Source organism: Amia ocellicauda, chromosome 16 (genome assembly GCF_036373705.1).
Source record: "Amia ocellicauda isolate fAmiCal2 chromosome 16, fAmiCal2.hap1, whole genome shotgun sequence".
NCBI classification, from domain to species: Eukaryota; Metazoa; Chordata; class Actinopteri; order Amiiformes; family Amiidae; genus Amia; species Amia ocellicauda.
In genome coordinates, this window is record NC_089865.1 from 10,682,521 (window position 1) to 10,708,159 (window position 25,639).

Here is a 25,639-nt window from a genome sequence, read left to right on the forward strand (position 1 = left end):
GGTCTTTGAAATGTATTCTTACATAGGTATTAACATTAATTGTATTTTGCAATCTGCAGTTTATATACACATTTTAAAAGGCTGTTACACTCCTTGTAATTCCCTTGTAATACACTAGGGAGCACCACTGTTGTACTGTAGTTACTCAGTTTTTTCCAACCACTGCTGGGTGTACAATGGATTTTTCAAAACCTCATTAAACCACAATACTATAATAATATTGTATTTATATTGAATTACATTAGGACAGAATTAAATCACTTTTTAAACTAACCTCATGTTTCCCACAGAAAGTAAGTTTTGTTTTGAAGTTTATAATGGGGTTTGTAGGTGGGAGGGGATGGTATGCTTCATGAAATGTAAGTTAAATAAGACTACATTAATATTGAAAAGGCCAGGAAATATTGCTTTACACCATTGTATTACATCAATTGATGACTGTTGTATCGGGTAAGACGCAAAGCCTCGTCTTTACAATGTTGTTTATTTAGTATATACTGTGAAACACTCTGCTCCTAGTTCGACTGACTAACTTCTCCTCTTTCTAATCCACACAGTCTCTCATAGCCAACACCAACAATTACAGTGGTGTCCACACTATAACTACACCTGTCCTATCCTAGCAAAAACATAACCCCAACAGAAGTTTAGGTTTACTTTGAGACCAGGGGTGTAAAGTAAGGAAGTACAAATACTTTGATACTTAAAAATATCTTAAGTACAGTATTTGTACTCTACTTAAGTATTTATTATTTGTCCCTACATTTTATTTTACCAACCTATACTAATCATAAATAAAATACTTACATGAATAAAATACTAATTTACTTTTTAATTCACTACATTTCCCACAGACCCCATTTACTGTTATTATAATTGGAGGGAGGAATTACATAGACCTACTTGGAATTAACATATTTTTGAAAGCTACATTTAATTTTGACAGATCACACTGCGGCATAATCACCACCATTGTAGTGAGCCAATCAGTTTACCCTTATACATAGGTTCGGGAAGGGGCCTGCTGAGGGTGCTGCAGCACCCCGTGCTTGTGCTTAATGCAGTGATAAGGATTGCATATGATTTGTATAAGTACATTGCTAACCCTGAGACTGGCATAATTGTTGAAACACCAAGGAAACGGGGCAGGCAGACTAAATGTTTATCATGTGTTGTTGAGAGAAGACAAGACATAAAATATTCAGTTTATGAACAGGAAATTAAACCCAGGAGCAAAGCTAATGCTCACATACAGTTGGCATGCAAAATGGAAAATAGCCAGAAGTGAAAATCTTTTTTTTTTTTTTTTTTTTTTTTCAAAAAAGTTGAACTAAAAACACCAAAAACCCTACTGATTGTGAGGAGAGCATCAACAACATCGATAACAACAAAAATAACATTGCAAAAGCAATAGACTTTGCTTTGTTAAGCTTGGCCGGCCAATGAGCCTTGGCCGGCCATGACTCTGTCGCCGGTTCACCGCTTTTCCTTCCTTGGACCACTTTTGATAGGTACTGACCACTGCAGACCGGAAACACCCCACAAGAGCTGCAGTTTTGGAGATGCTCTGACCCAGTCTTGTTTGGCTTTTTTGGTTCCTGTGTTCATTCTGCGTTGGCGAGAAACGGCGTCTCCTTTGACTCGGACATGCAAGTCTCTGGGAGCGGGGCTTGAGTTGTGTCACACGCTGACGCTTTCCACCAGGCCCAGGGCCCATTTTCAATAAAATAATAATATAATAATGATAATTAACATAATTAGAATTAGAATTCAACATAAATTTCTAAGTTCCTGTCAACTTCTTTGCTGTATACAAAATACATGTAAATATAAGTATATAGTTTTTGTTTGCCCACATCAATGCACAGGAGTATCACTGGCACTGCGTCACTTTCTGGACATCCTGTCGAACAAGCATGTCTTAGTTCGCACAGACCACATGACAGTAGTAGATTACATCAACCACCAGAGGCGTAGGCGCTCACCCAGACTACATCGTGCGGTGTGCAAACTTCTCTTGTGGGCCCAGGATAATCTCCAGTCGATAAGGGCAATACAACTGCCAGGTATATCCAACACAGTGGCGGACATTCTCTCTCGTGGAAGGCCAGACAGCTCAGAATGCAGGCTGCACCCCCAAGTGGCAGAGCAAATATGGGAGTAGCTGGGACGAACATAGCGGACCGGCTGCGCCTTACAGTGGGCACTCAGGCACTACAGGTGGTTTGCCCTCAGGCACCGTGAGACTGCTGCACTTGCCATAATGGTATTGGGCTTTTCAGGTGTCAGGACTCGCGGCAGCTCTGGCATAGCCCTCCCATTCAGTAATGGCTGTCTTTTGACTTGAAAGGGAACAATAGGTTATTGTCATAACTCCTGTTCCCTGAAAAAGAAAGACAGCCATTACCCTTCAGGGATCACTCGACCAGATGGCCTTCATGACGAAGAAATGGCAGGCTACAGCTGACAGGAGGAGACTTTTCCCAGACACCAGGGGCAGGTCTTCCTCCTGCCAGCAAGGCCCCTATTGGGCAGCTTTGGTACAAGCTTTCACTGGTTGATGGATCAGAAGACTCTTCCCATTCGGTAATGGCTGTCTTTCTTTTTCAGGGAACCAGGGTTATGACAATAACCTATTACAATAATGCTATGATATGTAAGTGGAGTAGAGATCCTCTCCACTCCCCTTCCTCCAGAGCCCACTCCTTCTCATCCCTGGCCCCTAAGTGGTGGAACGGCCTTCCCACTGAAGTCAAAACGGCGTCCTTGACTTCCTTCCGGCACTTACTCAAAACACATCTTTTCAGACAGTACTTGTAATTTAGTCCTTTACTCTCCTGTAAGATAGCACTTTACAACATTTTATCATACTACTTGCCTTGTGTTACTAGTACTCGTATGCTCCCTTTCCTTTGGCCCTTGAGTGTGACCTAACATCTTGTCTGCACTCAGCTTTTACAATCCAGGATGTAAGACCCCATATATTGTATACACTTGTGTAAATTGGAATTTGTAAAATGTTTTATGCTTTCAATTGCACTTTATTATGTAAATTGGAATTTGTAATGTTTTATGCCTTGAACTGCACTGTATTTTTGCACTTTGTATTGCGCTTATATTCTGTAAGTTGCCCTGGATAAGGGCATCTGCTAAGAAATAAATAATAATGATAATAATAAATAAATAGCTAAATAACTAGCAACCAAACTAGCATAGCTACAGTCATACAGATCTAATGAAAAATATATCAGACAATCACTTATTATTAAATAGCCTACCTTTTAACATACATACACAAATACATACAATTTATTCATAAACAAACAAATTGATAAAGCAACCAATAATTAAAAATGGCAATGCCGTCATGATTTTACTTTCAGTCGGCAGCACCCCCTGCTCAAATCATCTTCCCACACCTGTGCCCTTATCTACGGCACAAATCCACTCCCTCTCTCGTCCTTTTAGTTTTAGCGCTTTTGTCGCTCTTTCTTTCCCTACTCAAAGGTGGAGACACGCCCATGGGAAGAGTGATGCACATTTTTCTGAGCGTCAACTCTTTATTTCCTGTTGGACCCAGCAAAGTGAGTTTTTAATCCTTCTGATATTAAAATGCATTCATCAACAAAGGCTGTTTTTGAGTATTCAAAAGCTTTTTTTTTTTTTTTTTTTAAGATATTAGTCTACACTCTGGTCTCATAAAATTAATCAGAATCACATTCTTCTGAAGCCCTCATACTGCTTCAGAAATGAATATTTCAAGCTGGCGCTGTTGACTAGATTAAAAGTTTGTTGTGCCGTTAGCCAAGCCGGAATAACTTCGCCCAAGGACAGCCCAAAGATGGCACCAAAATCTGCCACATTCTACACTAGCTGTACAAAACCTGAAAATAAATGATAGAAATGACAAATTTTATTTGATTTACCTCAAGATGTCTATTTTTATAGCCTAACATTAAATTTTATGATACTGAATCCAAATGAAAAATGTCCAGATCTGTGCCTAAATCACATTTATTTTTGTGGGATGTGATTTTCTTCAAGATCAAATTGAGGAACACTAAAGCACTACCTTGATTGTTTAAATAAGTTATTGGATTAAAACCCCAAATTAATCTCGTGTGCCCCTTTATAAGGCTCGCACACAAATACATGCACATTCACTTTATTGCTAAAATCACAATATTTACTTTTAGTTTTGGTACTTAAGTACACTTGCAAGTAGATACTTTTTTACTTTTATTCAAGTACTGTTTGAATGGGAGTATTTTTACTTTTACTCAAGTGTAATTTCCAACTACTTTTTACACCACTCTAAACCTAATGTAGCCCACACAATTAAGTTTAGATTTCCTAAAACTTATGATTGTCCAAATTTACCACTAAATTAGCTAATTTATTAAAAATCGTACTCCACAAACAATCTTTTTGTAGCTGGAAGACCATTCCTACCGCCGTCATTATACCACATTAAAATGTATTGCTGCCAGATTTTCAAATTTGAGATTTTCTTTATTTTTTCCCATTAACATTCAAGATTATTACAGAATAACTATTAACAAGCTTAACACATTAATACTATTTTATCCTGACCTGTTAAATTGCACTGCACTGCCAAACTCAACAACTTAACGGTATTCTCCATTGTATTAAATCAGTAGATAACATATTCCATTTGAATGCCTTATGACCATGAACTATGAATCTAGGCCCATACAAATCTACACTCATCACAGCTAAATGAGTAGAAACTCAACCCTATCCTCAATGGAAGTCTGTTTCCTGTGCCGCTATTCCTAACTCCCAGCCCAGAACGAAATGTCACTCTAATCTGATCACTAAAGCAAACTGTAGTGCAAACTATAGCTAAATAATTTAAATTAACGCTTACACTATACAGACAATCTCAATGCTACAATTAGACCATTCCTATCTTTACCTGTATCCATCATTAGAACTTACCAATGTCAAGATTTGAAATTCTCTAAGGGTATGTACGAAATATTACGAAATTCATTTTATGTGGTTTATAGTCTTAATAGACATTGCATGATTTTTCTTTCACATCTCTTTCTTCAGGCTTTAGACATGCTCCTGATGTCATGACATGTCAGGTAAGTTAAATGTGTTTTGGTATACAATATTGATATACAATATTTTGCATACAAGAAAAGTACACAAACAGATAATTGACTGTATAAAAGAGTGTACAGACAGTGCCGAACAAGCTGTCCCAGAAGTGTAATGACAGTCTATTGTGTCCTGCTCAGATGTACACATAGGTAGGATGCTTTTCTCATCTGACTAATCAACACAGATTATTTGCATTTAAGATATTGTAGTGTATCATGCCCCTTTTTATTTGACATTGATTTTATTGTGTCTTCTAATTCACTGCTTGTGAGTGATCTATCAAGTAATGCTGATTGTTCTTTGGTTAATTGTGGTAGTTTAATACTATCTAAAAAAGAGTGAATGGCTGTGATATGTGGTGTATATAATGTACTATGAAACATCCTGAAAGTGTTATTAATGCCTTTCTATGGTCTGTATGACATTACCCTCCGAATTGTTTATAATGGGTATCATTGATTTCTATTTGTCTCTTTTAAGTAGGTTATCTAGAAATGTAACAGATGTATTACTATGTTCGAATTGATTGTCTTGATCATTTAATTAAGAATTTAGTTTTTTATGCATTATGTAGTTCAATTGAAAAGTGGCTTCTCTAAAATCTCTTTATTTGTTATGTTGGACTTTCTGCTCATAATGTCCTCTTTTGTTCCAAATTACATTCTGTCTCTTGGTCTTTTTTTCTTTTGTATGATAAAAAAAAAATATTATCTTCCCTTTCAGTACTACTTTAGCTGTTTCTCACAGTAATATCGATGACATGTCTGGAGAGTCATTTAGGTCCATATAGGATGCCCAATATCTTTTTTTTTTTTTTTTTTTTTTTTTTTAATATAAAGTTGAAGTCAGTGTCCTGTCCTTTAACAAAGATACATTGAAGCGCCATCTGGTGTTAGGTCTTTGTGTGTGACAGTCTAATCAATCAAGACTAATTGGTGCATGGTCAGATATAATAATATGGTGAATTTTTGTATTAGATATTTTAGAGAAAGTGGAGTTTGTTTTGAGAATATAATCAATTCACAAGAAAGAGCGATGTAGAGGTGAGAAACGTGTATTCTGTGTATTCTATCGCCAAGACCAAAGTCTTGTTTAATAATTTCACAGGAGTTCCAGATTCTGTAATTATTTGTTTTATTTGATTTGTCTATTAGAAAGTTAATGACTGTATTTAAATTGCAATCAATTATGAATGTTGAGTTTGTAAAGTCTAGCAGTAATACCTGGTAGAGTATACCTGGTTAAAAGATGTATTTTTAATTTTGAGTGTTTCTTGTAAAAGACATAGGCTATATCTGTTTTGAGATTTGCAAGGTGATTCAAGACTGCTGTTCTTTAGTCTAGTAAATGAATGTCACAAATATTCCAACTAACAAATCTAATAGATACTTTTTTTGACTAGATTTAGTTGTTTAGCCTATATAGCAGCTACAGTATGTTTGAGGTTTTTCTGTATAGTGGAAGTAAGGTAATTATGTATAATATGATAGGTGTAAGTGTGTGGTGTAACAATGTTTGGTGTATAAAAGACATTTGTTTTTGAGGTACTTTGATTGTGATATATAAAATCTTTGTATATTGTGTAAATGTATGTCTTTCCATCCTTTTCCTCTTAAAATTGGGTAGAATAAGCTAATGAGAGCAAGGAGTTCCCATTCCCAATCTGTCCAATAATATCTCTCCAAGTAATTAAAAAATAAGCATACAAATAAACAGATGTATCTTAACAATATGCACATGAGACACATAAACATATACGGCATATATCAGAGTACATGAGTTAGATTGATACTGAGGGGGAATTAAGTTGAGATTGTCTACTTCTCTTTAACTGGGTGAGAAAAACCAATTATTTTAATCCAGATATTTAGTAGAGTCATGGTGTAATAGAGAGATCACGGTATAACTGGCCATCGATACAGAGTCTGTCAACAGTGAGGGCAGCACATCTTCCTTTCTCTCTAGATTGTTTAAGAATAGGGAGCAGTTTCTTCTGCCTCTCTTGTATCTCTCGTGGAAACTGGTCGTTCACACAAAATTTCGTCCCTTTAAGCTCTTTTCCTTTAATTTAAACCAACTCTTTATGTTTGTAATCTTCAAATTTGGCAATAATCAGTCTTTGTCCTCGGTCAGAGTTGTTTTTTTGACACCTAAGCGGTGAACAAGGTGGAAAGTTATTTCACGGATGGTGTCTAGTGGCAGTTTCAGGGCAGTTTGCATAAAATACTTTCCAGGTTGTCAGTTGAGCTCTCTGATATTCCTGAGAATATAAGATTATTTTACATGGTACGAGATTGTATGTCCAGTACTGTTCCTTTTAGTATTCGTTTTTCTTTCTGTACCAGGTTCATTTGCACAGACAGTGTTATGACAGTGGTTTGTAGTACAGCATTATCTTGTTGTTGATCTCTGATTTTGTTTGGACTAAATTCAATACTTTCTGTGCAAGTATGCTTTGGAGGCAGCTGATCCAATACAGTCTGTCCTGTGTTTTTAATGAGGAGAAATTGAATTAGTAATCTAGTGATCGGCACTAAAGAATAGCAACCGTGTTCCACTTCATGAGTATCTTGTTTCCTCCTTATATGAGGTGCTACTTCAGGGAATAATTGACAGAAATCAATTAGTACCAAAGTGGGTCACCAGACTCTAGTGATTTAGACAGTAAAAGTATACAGTACTGGGTAAAGTCACTTCAAAGCAAATGAAAAGATGCAACATTAAAGCAATGGACTGATCCAGATCATGCGTGTATATCATCACTGACTTATAGGCTTTTGTGTTTTTTGAAGTGATTAATTGTGGAGATCTAGTCTGAATGGTTCAGAAATATGGAAGTGTGTCTGTTTTGAGCTGTGCCTGTTGGTGGTGTGGAAGTTAAATAGGAATAAGTGATGCTAAATTGTGTTCTTCATTCACTTTATATTTTGTATGGTTAAGCAGTTTTCATAAATTAAAAATACTTTACATTGCTTCTTGCTTTGGTTGTCTTTTAGTAAGATTGTCAATGTGGTTTGTATATATGGCTGAGTCTCAGGGTAGATATATTATAAGACAGACAGAAAGATCGATAGATTCATCATCTAGAAGTGTAGATGTGAAGGAAAATGATAGCTATTCTCGTTTACATTTTAACCAATCAAAGGAATGCAAAACTAATTCATCTCACCAGCAGAAAAACTGTTTTCAGGGAAAAGATGCTTTGTAGTTATTCGTCTGGGTTATTTTAGCAATTCAGACTTCCAGAACAAGGTGTCATTGCTTTTCAAAGCAAAGCTCATTACTGATGATTTTATTCCCAAGGCTTTTAGAGACACTAGTGTTACACGTTTCACACAATGGAAAAAAAAACCAACACGTGCATATTTACCATCTATTCATTTATAAACACACATACCTCATCAAAACTACTACAAATGCTGAAGAGCACATAATGACACTGCACAGAGAGCTAAAGCTGAGAAGCTTTGGAAGCATTGATCAATGCCTATTTTGAGAATAATTTCCTTTAGAAAAATGCAGCATAAAGGGTTGATGGATCAATGGAGCCTTCTTAAGAGATGCACTTGGTGACTTCCTTAATGATATTGGATTTTCAGCATTAAGATGACAAGAAGTGTAGTGTGCTGTGGAAACAATAGGGTAAAGTATAGTGTGATGTACTGTAAAAAAATAAAGTAAAATGAAGAGTAGTGTGTTGAAACACATTAACTGTAGTGTGTTGTACCATGATAAAACATAATAATATAAATATAAATACATAATAATAACTTATTGTGTGGTGTGCCATGTTAAGAACATGGTCAAATGTAATGTGGTGTACTGTGGCAAAAAACACAGTAAGGTGTAGTGTGGAGTACTGTTTTAAGAACAAGGCTAAGTTTAGTGTAGTATACCATGATAGAAACAGTAATGTGTTGTGTTGTATACTGTGATGAAAACTCGGCAAAGTATAGTGTAGTGTACCTTGATAAAAACTTAGTAATGTGTACTTTGAATTCTCTACCTCTGCTCAAGATTCAATAGTAACCAGCAGTTTGTGTTGACATTAAACTTAATCAACAAATGAATGATCACAAATGCCTTTAGCTTAAAATATAATGGCATAACGGTCATATACAATACCTCTGTCCTTTCCCTATAAAGTACTGCTTATCTATTCCCTCCATCCACTCCTTTCCCTTTACTGCTGCAGAGCTGGCCTTTCAAAACAGATCACACAACAACAATCGTGACTAGAAAGTGACAGGGAAACGGACGAAGCCTTGTTCTCGCCTGCTGTACTCACTGTCTTCTGGCACGCTGGAGGACTGATAGTGTCTTTTCGCAAAGCAGAAGCTGACGCACCCCCACACTGACTGACACACACATACACAGGAACCAGTGCTGTAGTGGTAAAATAACAAGATAATATATGGGCCACAGAGGAGGCAGAGACATGTTTCTGTCAACCACTTATAGACAACGTGTATTCCTTTCTTTGTAACTTCAGCTCCCTTTGGGCTGGCACTTGTCAAGGTCATATATCAACAGAGGAGAGCTACCACCAAAACAATGGGCAGGTAATACTGAAGCAAAGTTTCAAAAGACAGCTGTTGTCTCCAACCCTTCGAAGTTAGCCACGGAGAATTGAAATACAAACTAGGGCAGATGACGCACATAATGCTTTAAATGTATTCTCATATGTAGGCCTGTGCCACATTTTCATCCCACTAAGCCTGCAAAAATGATAGTTAAGTCACATGTGATTGACACATTCCTATCCAATACTAAAGGTCTAACATATTGCATGCACAGAAAACACAGCTCTGGCCAAACACACATATAAATGATTTCAAACACCAATGTAATAGATCATGTAGATAAAATAAAACGTCATTTAGGGATTGGATTAACAGCATCCAGTGCATCCCTATCATAATGGATACCTTGTGGTTATTATGGTGATTAAATGAATGTTTTTGCTCAGTGCTAATCCTCTGAGCGCAGTTTGACGCGCTCAACGCCTCATGCTTTGCGCAGTGTCCGTGCATCCCCTCTCAGCGCCGGGAGGTGGGCGGGCTCTGCGCGTCCTGTGTGCGCTTGCGTCCTGCTTCACAGACACCTGATAGGAATACTGAAGGTCTAGGTACATAGGCATAGATACGAGTATAGGAAGAGAGAGATTGGTGAAAGATGGACATTAAAGACCAAGGCGCACAAATGGAGCCTCTACTGCCAGCGGTAAGCGCTCTCTCTCTTGTAGCCGCTGCGCCGTGTTTGCGGTGCCCTGGTTTTGTGGTCCATGTCTGCGCCTTTGTGCCTCAAGACATTCAAGCTGCAGCATTCAGTTACTGGGTGGATGGGCTGTGTTAATCACTGTATCCAACGTGAAATGTGGCTAATTTGTAACCGGGACTGTGTGCTGCTATTATTATTATTATTATTATTATTATTATTATTATTATTATTAATGTAATTAACAATAGAACATAGAATTTCACCTGCGGTTAATTACAATCTCATCGTCATTTGGAATCATACATTCTAACATTGTGATTAAAACCGTCATAGACACGTTTCTTTCTTTATTTTTACGTGTGTAATAATTTAGTTGTATATACAGGTATTTATGTGTGCATAGATATATATATATATATATATATATATATATATATATATATATATATATATATATATATATCTGTATGTATGCATGCATGTATAATAAAAGATGGTAACGCACGTCATGCTTAAAGAAGGCACCACAACGAAAGAATGGTCCGAAAGAATGGTTTATTATTCATACCATATACACGCACGTACATATGCATCATTTATTTATTTGGTTTCGTTTGAATGGCACGCTATTGTGAAGGGAAAGCAGGATGTGTGTGCTGCGCAATGTAACATTTAGTTGCAGTCCGGGAGAAAAATGCCTTTTCACATCTCAGGAGACGAGACCGATTTGTAAAGCGTAGTAAAGACCATGTTTATACACGATCGCCTGGATTAACAGAGGTGAAGTGGATAAATTATGTATTGATGACAAAATACGCAGTTACCGAGTTTCTACTTTACTTCAGTGAATTTTGAAAAAGATTTGTACTTGCTAGTATCAGTAACTATTTGATGGTTTTATCTTTCTTGATAGATGATCATTGACATTTGATTGTGCTGAAAGTACATTGGGACTGGGAAGTACAAAAATGTATATATTTATTCAGTCATTTGAACTTGAACTTGAAAATGTGTACTAACCAATAAGTAATTAACCCCTACGTTTTTGTAATATAAGATGGTAAACATAGGTCAGTCGAGTATAGAAACCTATACAATCTCTGGGATTGAATTTGGTATAGGATCTTATCATAATGTGTATAAATTGCAACTTTCAACAATTTCACCTGCACCTGTGTGGTTATTGTCTTTAATGTTTTCATGTGATGTAGCTTTGAGGATATGCTGTGTTTCTAAAAATAAAGTGTTATGAAGATGACACAATACATTAATACATTTCTGCAAAATGTAGACTTTCAGTCCGTGTGGGAGGCAGGTAATTCTCAAAGATCTTTGGCACATAGACTGAGAGTCAGACAAAGTGTGATCCAGAGACTTCTTATTTCCTTACAACTGGGACTGACACAGACAAAGCGTCCCCTGTCAGCCACAGCACTCTGAATGATCCAGTGAGGGGAAAAAAGTATTTGATCCCCTGCTGATTTTGTACGTTTGCCCACTGACAAAGAAATGATCAGTCTATAATTTTAATGGTAGGTGTATTTTAACAGTGAGAGACAGAATAACAACAAAAAATCCAGAATAACACATTTCAAAAAAGTTATAAATTGATTTGCATGTTAATGAGGGAAATAAGTATTTGATCCCCTATCAATCAACAAGAATTCTGGCTCCCAGGTGTCTTTTATACAGGTAACGAGCTGAGATTAGGAGCACTCTCTTAAAGGGAGTGCTCCTAATCTCAGCTCATTACCTGTATAAAAGACACCTGTCCACAGAAGCAATCAATCAATCAGATTCCAAACTCTCCACCATGGCCAAGACCAAAGAGCTGTCCAAGGATGTCAGGGACAAGATTGTAGACCTACACAAGGCTGGAATGGGCTACAAGACCATCGCCAAGCAGCTTGGTGAGAAATTGACAACAGTTGGTGCGATTATTCGCAAATGGAAGAAACACAAAATAACTGTCAGTCTCCCTCGGTCTGGGGCTCCATGCAAGATCTCACCTCGTGGAGTTTCAATGATCATGAGAACGGTGAGGAATCAGCCCAGAACTACACGGGAGGATCTTGTTAATGATCTCAAGGCAGCTGGGACCATAGTCACCAAGAAATCAATTGGTAACACACTATGCCGTGAAGGACTGAAATCCTGCAGCACCCGCAAGGTCCCCCTGCTCAAGAAAGCACATGTACAGGCCCGTCTGAAGTTTGCCAATGAACATCTGAATGATTCAGAGGAGAACTGGGTGAAAGTGTTGTGGTCAGATGAGACCAAAATCGAGCTCTTTGGCATCAACTCAACTCGCTGTGTTTGGAGGAGGAGGAATGACCCCAAGAACACCATCCCCACCGTCAAACATGGAGGTGGAAACATTATGCTTTGGGGGTGTTTTTCTGCTAAGGGGACAGGACAACTGCACCGCATCAAAGGGACAATGGACGGGACCATGTACCATCAAATCTTGGGTGAGAACCTCCTTCCCTCAGCCAGGGCATTGAAAATGGGTCGTGGATGGGTATTCCAGCATGACAATGACCCAAAACACACAGCCAAGGCAACAAAGGAGTGGCTCAAGAAGAAGCACATTAAGGTCCTGGAGTGGCCTAGCCAGTCTCCAGACCTTAATCCCATAGAAAATCTGTGGAGGGAGCTGAAGGTTCGAGTTGCCAAACGTCAGCCTCGAAACCTTAATGACTTGGAGAGGATCTGCAAAGAGGAGTGGGACAAAATCCCTCCTGAGATGTGTGCAAACCTGGTGGCCAACTACAAGAAACGTCTGACCTCTGTGATTGCCAACAAGGGTTTTGCCACCAAGTACTAAGTCGAAGGGGTCAAATACTTATTTCCCTCATTAACATGCAAATCAATGTATAACTTTATTGAAATGCGTTTTTCTGGATTTTTTTGTTGTTATTCTGTCTCTCACTGTTAAAATACACCTACCATTAAAATTATAGACTGATCATTTCTTTGTCAGTGGGCAAACGTACAAAATCAGCAGGGGATCAAATACTATTTTCCCTCACTGTACATGCTCCGTACATTGGCTAAACAGTTAGGCAATCTCTGCTGAAGTGTGTTGGAGCCTCATAGCAGCCACGAGAAGATCTCTTGCAACACAAGCAATGTAGAATTGGCTTTGTGAGCAGATTGTTTATGCCTTTTTAAAAACGGATAATTGGACCACTGTATCTTTTTGTTCCTTTCAATGATGAGTCACAGTTCGGATAGCAAACCGCTCACAATGCATACCATGTCCATGTTTTCAAGCTGTTTGAGGTGCTTGCCGCAGCTTTTGGCCTGAAGGGAGTTATAATTGGGAAGCAATGCTCCCCCTCCTAGGGTTAGGACCGCTACAGTACAAATAAGATAGATATATAATTTTGAAACATGGCATCTTTAAATTGATTGCCCTATTAACTCTATGTTACAGTCAGACAGGAAGCAAACCAGGTTTCCTTTAAAGCAGTAGTGACTAAGGGATGCACACATTTACACTCATGTGGAATTATCCAGTTATTCTACCTGCCCAACTCCTCGAGTGACCGTTCAAACATAATTTTGAAAAGAGGCTAGATGCATTTTGCTGCAGGAAAGCATATATAATTAATTACAAATTAAAAAAGCTTGTTTAAACATTTTATAATGTTAGATCTTTGTTTAATGTGAAAAACAACAATACCATACCGTACCGTAGTGCCAAAAACTGTTTTTCATGATTGTTTGTTGATTATTAAAATATATATTCACATTTATAGTTGTGTAAGCTATTTGTTTTACATAGTTTCTACTTCAGTTATGTCATCTAACATTAATGTAATATCACACTGCATTTTAGTTATATTTTTTTAAATGTATATTAAAAAGTATAGAAAATACTTGTTATTATATATTATACAACATATATTAACAACTTAGATCAACTGTAATTTGTAATTTTGCTAATTATTGTACTTCAAATGTGATAAGCATTTTCTACACATCATTAGATTACAAGTCACCAATTTGCAGATGGACAGTATCAGACATTAAAATTATACTCTTGCATTTTTATTGTAATTTATGCCGAAGAAGTAGAAAAGTGAACACTTAGAATGTTATTTAAAGCTCTCACAAATTTTTACCGTCAAGGCCTCCCCCCCCCCCCCCCTCCTGCTCTCACAAGTTTATACTGTCAGCACCCCCCATCATCCTTTGGTAGGTGGGGGTCCTCAGCGGCAAAGGGGTCCCTGGGTCAATTGAGAACCACTGATTTAATGTACACAGCTGCCTGTGTCAATTTACTCTGCTTTGGCTTATTAACAAAAATCTACATTTTTTAAAATATGGAATGGAATGCTGTTTCCCTCCCTGCTACATGGAAAGGTAGTTAGCAACTCCTATGTGAAAAAAGGTTAATGTTTTTAAATTGCATATTAAAACATAGAGAACTTGCTATGTATCCCCTTCTCTAAATAGTTTCTCCTGGCATATCTGTACCAGACAGTATTATAAATTAAGTATGTTCACTAAGTGCATTAAAGATTATTGATCAGATTGGGAAAGAAAATGTTGATTTTATGTTTGCCCAGTGGTACATATTTATAGTACAACACCCCACCCCTCTTCCAGAATAAAAAGCTATTGATCCTAATTTAATGTGATTCATATACTCTGGTTCAAAGTATCATCATATTAAGCTTTAAAAGCTTTTTGCTCTTCTAAAATTCCTTTGAATTTTAAATTGGGAACAAAATGGTGAAGGCATGATTTCCATCTCGTGTCTCAGACAGTGTGTCTGTTTATTAGTCCTGTTATTAACTGTTAGTTTGTTCAATGGATAAGAGGCAAATCCATTTGCCTTTTAAGGAAACAATGTGTATATCACGTGAAGAATATCTAAACCACAAAATATGCACTATAAATCCAGGCATAGAAGGCTAAAATTAGTTGTCACACTTCTGGACAATTTCCAGAAATACTGAATAAATCATAGCAATTAAACCCAACCATTATTTCACATTGACCTGGAGAGCTTTGGTTGATTTTGGAAGGAAAGCAAATTATGTGAATGTTAATGTTACATGTTAGGGATAAAATATAAAATAAAATCAATGGGGAAAAATCACTAACTTGCTACTGACGGCTTGGGACACACAAACGTTAACAAAAATAAAATATATGTTGAGAAGCTGAATTCATTGAATGTAATGCTTCGGTCACTCAAAATATAAAAAAGGCAAAAGGACAAACATAAAAACACTGAGGAGAGAGATTAGTTGTATGGTAATGTCATGGAAGCTTATGGTTTGGTTAGTCTTTGATTCCTTTTCAGGGTCTCAACAGAGATCAATATTTTATTTTTATTCAGTCTGTCTCTGTCAGAATTGCCTCATATCCAACCTACCCAACACATTATACAGTCAGGTACACACTATAACTGTCTCCATCTCCTTCGGCATTGCAGTCTTTTTAATTGTAACATTAGGAGTGTGAATATTGTTGAAAACTGTTGTATATGACCAGTTTCAAAATTTGTATGTGCTTGTTTTGAGTTCTGTTAAACATAAAGCAGGTAACATTGTCCCTGTTCTTTTACAAATTGTTCTTGATTATGTAATTGCCAAATTATTAGTGCATTTGGGTTTGACAGCTCTTTAACCTTTGCAGGTACTTACCACCATTGGAAACAAGAGTGTGGTGAGTTCAATCTTCAATCCTTTTTTTTTTTTTTTTTTTCTGTGCATGCAAAAAGGGCATAATCAAATTGTATTTTTTTCAAAGAAGCAATGAAGACATCCTTCTAAGTTTGGAATTACATCTGTTTTATTAATGTCTGAGAGTTTCATTGATTCACATTTCATGTCTTAATTGCTGTTATATTTTAGATTAATCTAATATTAAAAAACACTGTTCTATACTAAATACTCTAATATTAGGTAGATTTGTTGCTGTTAAACACATTTTGATCATTTTCAATCAGAGACATTGTTAACATAAGCGGTCACGGATATATGCTCGTTATAAAACAAGAGCACCTATCTTGGCTGCCAAAATTTTCCAATAATTTTAGTTTAATTATGCATTCTTATACCTCATGGTTTTTGTACTGCATTGTGTTTAATGATTTAGTGTAATGCACAATGCCAGGCTGCATTATTTAAACCCACAGCAGTAGGCAAGAGTTTTTCCTGGTTTCAGGCTGCTATCCCCAGAACCAGTCTTTTCTGGTTACAGTATTTGACACCCGGATATTGAGTGCCTGCAATTAGAACATTACGCCACTTCAGAGCCTCTCATCATCCCATTTCTGTTTCTCTGTGTCTTTGACAAGTGGAACATTATGTTTCTAAAATAAAATTAAACATAATTTTAAGCAGGAAACTCATAAGCTTTTTGTTAAGGACAAAGCTGTGACTCAACCAAAATGTGGGTGATGTGATTGTGTACCTTCTTTGACAGGTTTCATACAAGCTTATGTTTGAATATTTTGCTGAATTATAATATACAGATGTCAAATAACTGTTAATAATGTTCATAAAGATTTGGGTGATCTTTTTTTTTGTTGAATTATTTTTCCTCTTTCTAATTGTTGATTTATAGTTGGATTATCTCTTATGTGTGGGTTAGTTACCCAAGTGTGTTTCGCCAGCTATGTTTGTGAGGTGTGCAAAGTGCCAGTGAGAAAGACTTATTTTCCTAGCCTATACTGGTGATGGTAGCCTTAGTCTCAGTGTCCTACATCATTGCTGCATTTATAGAAATGTTGGCTGAAATCTGACACTTCAGATAAGTTTGAATATATGATTTGCACTTTACTGAAATCTGAGATGTGTTCACAGCTTGTTCTGAAGGGTTTTCTTAGGCTACCCTATACATGTTCTGTAAGCTGCTTACTAAACACTGAAGTTATTAAATCAATCCAGATAGGATTTAACCGTGTCAGACTAACACCGTATCATGAACATTCCTGATTTTCTTGGAAACCTTATCCATAGATCTTTGTTTAATGTCATGTTACATCAAGTGATATGTACACTTTATTTTTAAAGCCCAGACAGGATGGACCAAACTAATATGTTGTTTGAGATTGTTTGAGTTAATAATTATACCAATAATTTTGATAATGTGCCACTGCTGGGGGTGTGTGGGTATGATTCAGCGGGGTGTCGTCTGATTGTTGCACAACAGCAACCCCAGCTGTGTGTTTGTGAGCCTGCAGTGTTATTGGGGAAACTACATTCGTGCTCCTTACAATGAAAAGATGTGTTGTTTCTGCTGTGGACTGGAAGTGTGGAAAACAGCGGATGGTTTGGCAGTGAATGTTTCGGGGACTGTTTGAGGGATGCATATTTATGTAAGCAATAATAATGATAAGCACTTTGATTTAACATTACTCAGCTGTTTGTGAAAAGGACCTCTCCATAATAGCCTTTGTAGACTTGTTCCAGTTGGATCATCTCTTGCTGTACTGTTGCATCTTTTTGTGTGGAGAGACCAGATGTCATTTTTAATTCTGTACTTGTGACATGACACAGCTCAGCTCATTAAATCATTTAATAACAGATAGCATGGTGGGTTAATATGCAAGAAGCAAGAGAAATGGAGAGGTTTGTAAATGGTAGTTACAGGCAGTCCCCCAATAACTGTGGGAATTGTATTGTTAAATTGTGAATGAATAAAAGGCAAAGATATTTAGTTGGACAAATTATACTTAAAAAATCCTAGATAGAGACTTTAATTCTTTGCCTTCTCCTTTCCACCTATACAGTACCATTCCAGTAAATAACAGAAATATAATCTTTCTCAACTAGGCAAAAACTTGTTTTATTTTGGCTTACTTAAGTATAACCCCTAAAAACGAAAAAGTTGTGCTATTTTGTGTAATTTTTATGAAAAGATTATGCTGAACTAGTCAGGAAAGCAAATTAGAAAATAGTCAAATTAACAACAAAATAACAAAGCATTTGCTCAAATATTCTGTATTTTGCTGGTATTTTCTTTGGTGAATTAAACTGAAGCAAATCTTTAAAGAGGATTTGCAAGTGGACATATTCTTAGTAAAGACCCTTCCTGGAAACAAACACAGAATTTCTGAAAGCAGAGGATCCAAGCTACCCTGCAAATTCAAAGGTTGAGAAACAATTAGTCTACCCTCTCTTAATCCATTATAGCATTAGTGGAGGAGTTATCTTTCTGTCTATCTATCTATCTATATAAATATATGAACAGTGAAGGTATAAACTCATAAAATACACATCATTTAAATATGCTTCTAGAATCAAAGCGACGAGCATGCCAACTGCCATAGGACACTATTTTAGCATCAGCACCTCGACCAATCATCTTACTACTTCATATAATGGTAACCATCTTGCAGAGCCTGCCTTTGTGTTTTTGTACGTATTGTACAGCGTAGATGCAGCTCAGATTCTTCTCAGCAGAGGCCACTGTAATCACACTTCCTCCCTGACATACTTCGTACATAATGGACGGCTTGCACACAGCAGGCCTGACATACTACAGGATGCTACAGGGGACATACTGATTATATGTGTTCAGGCTTTGTGTAGAATACTGTGTTTGTTTTATCCCATACGTTTTTAGTCAGCTTGCCTGTGTTTAAAAACTGGATGTCCAATAACAAGTGAGCATCTTCAAAAGTCATTCCATTATCAACCATGCACTGCCTTCTGATAGTATCACAATGTGGTTCAGTTTCTCGGGACACTGATCCTTGACTTCTCGTGTCCTGATAATGAGCCAGTGGGATAACTCAAGACCTACAATGAGTGACTGTCTGCTTTGTGTTTGCTAAAGCTTCATCTTTCAGGTTCTCTTCATGACAATGGGTTACAGTTTCATGTGAGTAAAGTGTTTTCATTGTTATATCTTCAAATGTGTACTGAAATGTTATATTACTGAGTAGTTCAAATATCATTTTCTTCTCTTGTAATATACAAACGCATGCACGTAATATGAGGAAAGAAACGAATCCCGTTAAAAAAAACGTTTTTGCTCTCACATTAACTCAAACGAGCTACATTTGATCACATGATATGCTTTTCATATTATACGTAGACAAAAATAACAAGAGTATCTGCAGAATAGAACCTTTGCACATTTTTTTAAATGCTAAAATCTATATATATATATATATATACATATATATATATATATATATATTTTTTAAAGGAATTACATTTATTTAATGTTTATGAAATGCATAAATTACATTTGTCCCAGAGCCCCTTGTTTGTATTAGGTATTTACTTCTGTCCTTGCCTGTCCTTATTATAGTATCTTATAACACTGAGGTGCTATTTTTGAATTTTTGATTACATATCCATTACTGAATACTTTCACAGGGGAAGAAGAGACTGATATTTCTGTTTTTCCATCCCAGCAGCCTTACACTGCTGATTCAGCACACAGTTTAGCTCTGTTTTTCTGGTCAGGACATTTTGCACCAAGCTTTGTCTTTTCAGACTCTGCAGTCATACCCTGTGACAACGATTTAGTTTTCACTATGATCGTGCCAAAATGCTTGCTTGCTGTCTGTCTTCTTGGTAATCATTTAAACAGGATTTTAGATAGACTTAGGATCATGTCTATACTCATCGTGATATCCTTCTGATATCCTACGGAATAATTGCTTATTGATTATTTAGACTTAAATAGGTTACCCTGATGGGAATTCTCTGAATATAGTTTCTTAAATTATTTTATCACTTTAGTATACTGTGGTTATTAAACCTTCATGACTACATAGTAGAACACAGATCAGGGTATTAAGGAGACCAAACAACCTATTTAACCTGTCTTTTGTCCTTTCTCTAGATGTACAAAATATATTTAGCTTTATTTGGCTAACTAAAAACAGATAAGTTCCATCTGTTCTCCAATGTAGAAAGGCTTAAAATTTGGATGTATTATGCACATATAAGATGGTAGATAAGTGATGTTATGGGGTATATTCTATATAACATGCAGAACAATTGCAGGAGCTTGTCATTTTTCTTATTTTTCCTGGATTATATTTGTACAATATCATTACTTCTCAGTGTAAAAATAGCTTAAATCCATAAGAAAACACCTTTTAAATCTGCTATACCATATGCACAGGCTTAATTGATGTATTTTCTCATCCTAGTGTTTCTCACATGTCCTTTACTGAGCAAAAGCCAAGGTCAGCTGTATCCAATATCCTGACAGGTCAGTTGCAGATATTAAGAGTATTCTCAGAATGCCTTGGGGGAAGTGTAGTGCAAAGCAGGCAACGGAGAGATGCTCCAGGGCTTTAATTTTAAAATGCCACCAAAGAGGAATACTCGGGCTTAGCACAGACTCTTCTTAGATAAGCAGCAACAGCATCAGTGATGTCACTCTTTTAATCTCACATGGGATTGGTTGATTGTAAATGCACAGCTGTCAAAAATATTAAGGTTCTGTGGATCAACAGACACAGCACTTATATGTGCTTTCTGGCATGATGACTAACTAGACTGCTGTGCAGGAAGGCTATCCCAACGGATGCTGGCTCATAGATGGCTCTGAGCTGCCTTATCTGTTTGTAATAGAAAAGGCAAATTTGGGGCTTTTCAAGAAAGAGGTCATGCATTCGGGGGCCACAGACCCATGCAGTAATCTGAACTGTCAGGTATGGATCCATTTATTTCTAAGTACAAATTCTTAACATAATGTATCCTGTTTGATAGCATTTGTGACCATATCTTGTATGTCTGGAGATGTAATTATTACTAAGGGTTGTTGCATATCCAAATGTATATATTTTTAAATTTTTAAAAAGATTGAACCTTTACATCAATAGCTAAATTGCCTTTCCATATTAAAAATATAACCAAAAAATGAAGCCACTTTATTATTGCACATCTCCTAAGATCTAGCAAAATGCTATACTTGTACAAATGTACCTGATTTATGTTTGTACTTTCTATTTTATAAGTGACATTACAAAATACAAATATGCTGACCTGAGATTAAGGTGGATAAGGGAATGTTGCATAAAGATTGTGGAATAAATTAGGGTAAAAGTAAAGTTGATCTAACAGACACTACAAATTAAAAATTGCAAAAACAAATATTGTCTCAAAAATAAGTTTAATAAATATTGTAATACAAAAAAATGTATTCGACCCAACTGTTAATTGGGGTACTGTGAAGTCAGTTTAAAAGAGTGTTGAAATGCATTTTTTAATAATTTTATCGTAGACATATCTGTAGAACCAAGCATTGCCTTTCTGTAATCAAAAGGTCTTTGCGATTTTTGTGACAGATGGGTTATGGTACTCCCCAGATGAGAGCTTGTCCTACTCAAGTTAACAATTTATGAGACTGGCAGACTAGTAAAAATGAACATATGGCTTAATATATTACTGGATTGGAAAGGTGTGTGTGGGAGGGGAAGAAGAGGAGGGATTGTATCATGATGAACTGTATTCATAAATTTGCACATTAGATGAGTTTTGCAAGAAGATTAAAAAAAAAAAGCTACTTAAATATGCAAAAATTGTACTGTGTATGATATGTAAGGCGACAGATATACTGGTGAATGTGCAGTTCTGGTTGTTTCTGTGACTCTTGCCATCTGTAGAGAGTAACTCTGCCATTATGGTTTGCTTCATCCAATGACATTAATTTGAAGCTATTTTTTATTCCCCCTGTACTGATATTTATAATGATTTCAAAGCCATGATTAATTATGTGTATAAAAGGACATGTAAAATTGGAGTAGTTCAAATTAAGTAATAAACAAACCAAGTGGTACATATTCAGATGACAGTACTGTTCTTGTTTACAAACAGAAGATCACTACTGATCTGGAGAAAAGAAACCCTAAAATATTTCCTGGTGTCATCCATTTTTTATTATTTCAATAATTCGAGCCTGGGACAGGAGATAAACATCTGGATGACAATGTGTATCTTCCACAGTACAACAACCATTTCCTGAAAAACGCAGCAGGTGGCAGCACTGTGAATTAGCGCAATAAGAATTGGAAAACCAAATGCATACCTACAATACATATATTTTTTTATGTACTCAACATGGTGTCTGTCCCCATTATTACTCCAGCTCACAACCTGCAAAATTCATATGTTTGGAACATTTTTAATAATCATTTAAAATTAACAACACAAATCCCCATACACCCAGGATGTACGATTGCATGGGATTAATTGGGAAGGCATTATATACCAATATCATTATGTCAGTAATTACACAGTTGGCAAGGAAGCTGTTTTCAGGTTAGTGGATAATATCCATATTCACTATGTTCACTACATTCAAAGTTAACTGGCAAGAATGGGTAATTAGCATATAACTAACCCACTGGTCAGCATTTTTGCAAACCTCTCAAGGATTAATACATTCTTTTTAATGTATCCTTTATGAGATATATACGTTTCTGGATGATGACCAGCTTTAGGTCTGCTAAACACATAGATGGTTGTGTATGGGGAAACATTTTTTTTTTAAATGTATTTCATTTGGCAGTGAACTTAGATGTGAGCAGTAAATCATATTGATATGCCATACTTGGAAATGTCTTTGTTGTAAGTTGATTTTGTATAGCTGAGTGGAAAAATAAATGCAAATATGCTTTAGGGAAATAAAACTGGATAAGTTGTACACATACAAAAACAAGGACATTATTTGACTCCATAATCGAATCTGATCTCTGTCAAATGTATGAGGAGCCAGATTATCATCACCGCTCAAACAGCTGTTGGGTTCAGTGTCCTTGAAATAGTAAAATGCACTATTGTGCAGTTGGTGATGTTAAAATATCTGACAGAAAAGCTTTGGGCAAGATTAGTATAAACCAAAAAACTGACTTGCAGATATTTTCCAGCTTACCAGGCCTAAAACTGTTTCTAAATAGAGTATAGATAAAAAGAGTAGATTAAAATGATCTGCTCGATAGAGTTGTGGTGAGTTTTGCCAAATTTCTCCCTGTAAAACATCTGAAATCTAATGTCCTCCAATGCCTTGATGTTTACTCAAGTGTTTTGCAAACCATAGTTATCCATGTGCAACTTAATGTGATATCTTCCCTGAGATAAATGTTGCGTTTCACTCTGTGATTTGAGAAACGCAACTGCAGTTGATGATCACAGAAGATGTGCCTGTAAAGGTGCCTTCAAAAGAGTCAATCACAAAATAATTGATTTGTTCAATATATTCCCTGTGATTTTAATGAATACGTTTTATTACGTTTCATTTTTTCAGTTCATGAGCAGATATAACACAAAAGCCTAGAGTACTAGGCCAAGTCTTGAGCATGCATTTATATGTTTTGCTGAACATATCAATAATATATTTTAGTGGTGACAGACCAGATGTTGTTGTCTACTGGAATCATTGTAGAAGACTTTGTTGAGAACAATGGTATGTTTACTAAGCAGTCAATTCAGTAAGTGTTGGTGTGAGATTCACAACCTCGCATCTTTATCATTGTACTTCTCAGAATCTCTGTTGTATTTGCCTTTTCATAATTCTAAGGTGAAAATATTTTGAACATATTGAATAATTAATCTATTGCCTGTGTAACAGGGCTCATAGTATTTAAGCTCGTTATAGTGCTGTAATTCCCCTCTGAACGTGGTACAGCACAAATTCCCCCCCATTGAGGGTTGGTGTTTCGGCGTGGCATGTTTGTCGCTGTGCTGTGGGGGGTGGGGGCTGTGCAGTGCGGGGCTCTCGGAGGGATGCCTGGGAGACCGGGGTTTGAATATTTTGGGGGGGCGGGCTCTGACCGCACACACAGTGATAACACAAGTATAATAATATACTCTCATCATGAGCTTAATTATGGTTAGGTTAATGACCTATAATCTTTTCATCAACAAAGTATCTCATTGTAATAATAGGACCATGGAAAGGTAAATTATACACCACAATTCTTCCTCTCTAAAGACACCTGGACTATTGTTCTAACTGAGGTTGATATAAACCTTTTTTTTTTTTTTTTAAAGAGACATTACTATGATTTAGACTGAACCCTGGGAGAGGGGAAGAATGTCAAGTCAAGTGAAAAAGCCACTTTTCATCTTAACAAAGTACTGAAGATTAACAACACATTTAGTTTAGCACAGCAAGAGACTGGCGCTAGGTGATCCAGTAGCAGGAATTCAAAGTGAACACCAGACAGGCTCAGTTAATAGACAAGAGAGCATTCTTTTTGGAGAATCCCACAGGAAAGAGCTAAATTTACTGTCTGGAAGCGGTTGCTGTGTACAATAGAAGATTCTGGCAAGTGTCTGTGGTCTAGTATGCAGCTATGCACTTTCAGGGTGAAAAAAAACTGACAAATGATAACATTAAGAAACGTATGTGTTACTGTTTGGTACCAGTGTTCATTTCTCCACTACAGAGTTTTCAGAGGTTGTAGTTGTGGCTAATTATTTTTGTTTGCATTAGATTCCAAATGTATAGATGTGTAGATATCCTAATAGTATTTGAATTAAAAAATAAAAAATCATATATATATACACTCACCTAAAGGATTATTAGGAACACCTGTTCAATTTCTCATTAATGCAATTATCTAACCAACCAATCACATGGCAGTTGCTTCAATGCATTTAGGGGTGTGGTCCTGGTCAAGACAATCTCCTGAACTCCAAACTGAATGTCTGAATGGGAAAGAAAGGTGATTTAAGCAATTTTGAGCGTGGCATGGTTGTTGGTGCCAGACGAGCCGGTCTGAGTATTTCACAATCTGCTCAGTTACTGGGATTTTCACGCACAACCATTTCTAGGGTTTACAAAGAATGGTGTGAAAAGGGAAAAACATCCAGTATGTGGCAGTCCTGTGGGCGAAAATGCCTTGTTGATGCTAGAGGTCAGAGGAGAATGGGCCGACTGATTCAAGCTGATAGAAGAGCAACTTTGACTGAAATAACCACTCGTTACAACCGAGGTATGCAGCAAAGCATTTGTGAAGCCACAACACGTACAACCTTGAGGCGGATGGGCTACAACAGCAGAAGACCCCACCGGGTACCACTCATCTCCACTACAAATATGAAAAAGAGGCTACAATTTGCACAAGCTCACCAAAATTGGACAGTTGAAGACTGGAAAAATGTTGCCTGGTCTGATGAGTCTCGATTTCTGTTGAGACATTCAGATGGTAGAGTCAGAATTTGGCGTAAACAGAATGAGAACATGGATCCATCATGCCTTGTTACCACTGTGCAGGCTGGTGGTGGTGGTGTAATGGTGTGGGGGATGTTTTCTTGGCACACTTTAGGCCCCTTAGTGCCAATTGGGC

General features: G+C 36.7%; 1 protein-coding gene across 3 annotated transcripts in view; it reads left to right on the plus strand.

The window, feature by feature from the left end:
* Window positions 1-10,232: 10,232 nt before the first annotated feature.
* Window positions 10,233-25,639, plus strand: part of LOC136711287 (sodium-driven chloride bicarbonate exchanger) — a 59,276-nt gene continuing 43,869 nt past the window's right edge. For 2 of the 3 annotated variants that reach the window (XM_066687437.1, XM_066687435.1), the window contains exons 1-2: window positions 10,233-10,356; window positions 16,009-16,038. In XM_066687437.1, the coding sequence (XP_066543534.1) occupies window positions 10,309-10,356; window positions 16,009-16,038 (78 nt within the window). In that variant the 5' untranslated portion in view covers window positions 10,233-10,308. Of the gene's footprint in view, window positions 10,357-16,008; window positions 16,039-20,830; window positions 20,999-25,639 lie in introns of those variants that run through there. The other variant, XM_066687436.1, reaches the window with a different exon arrangement.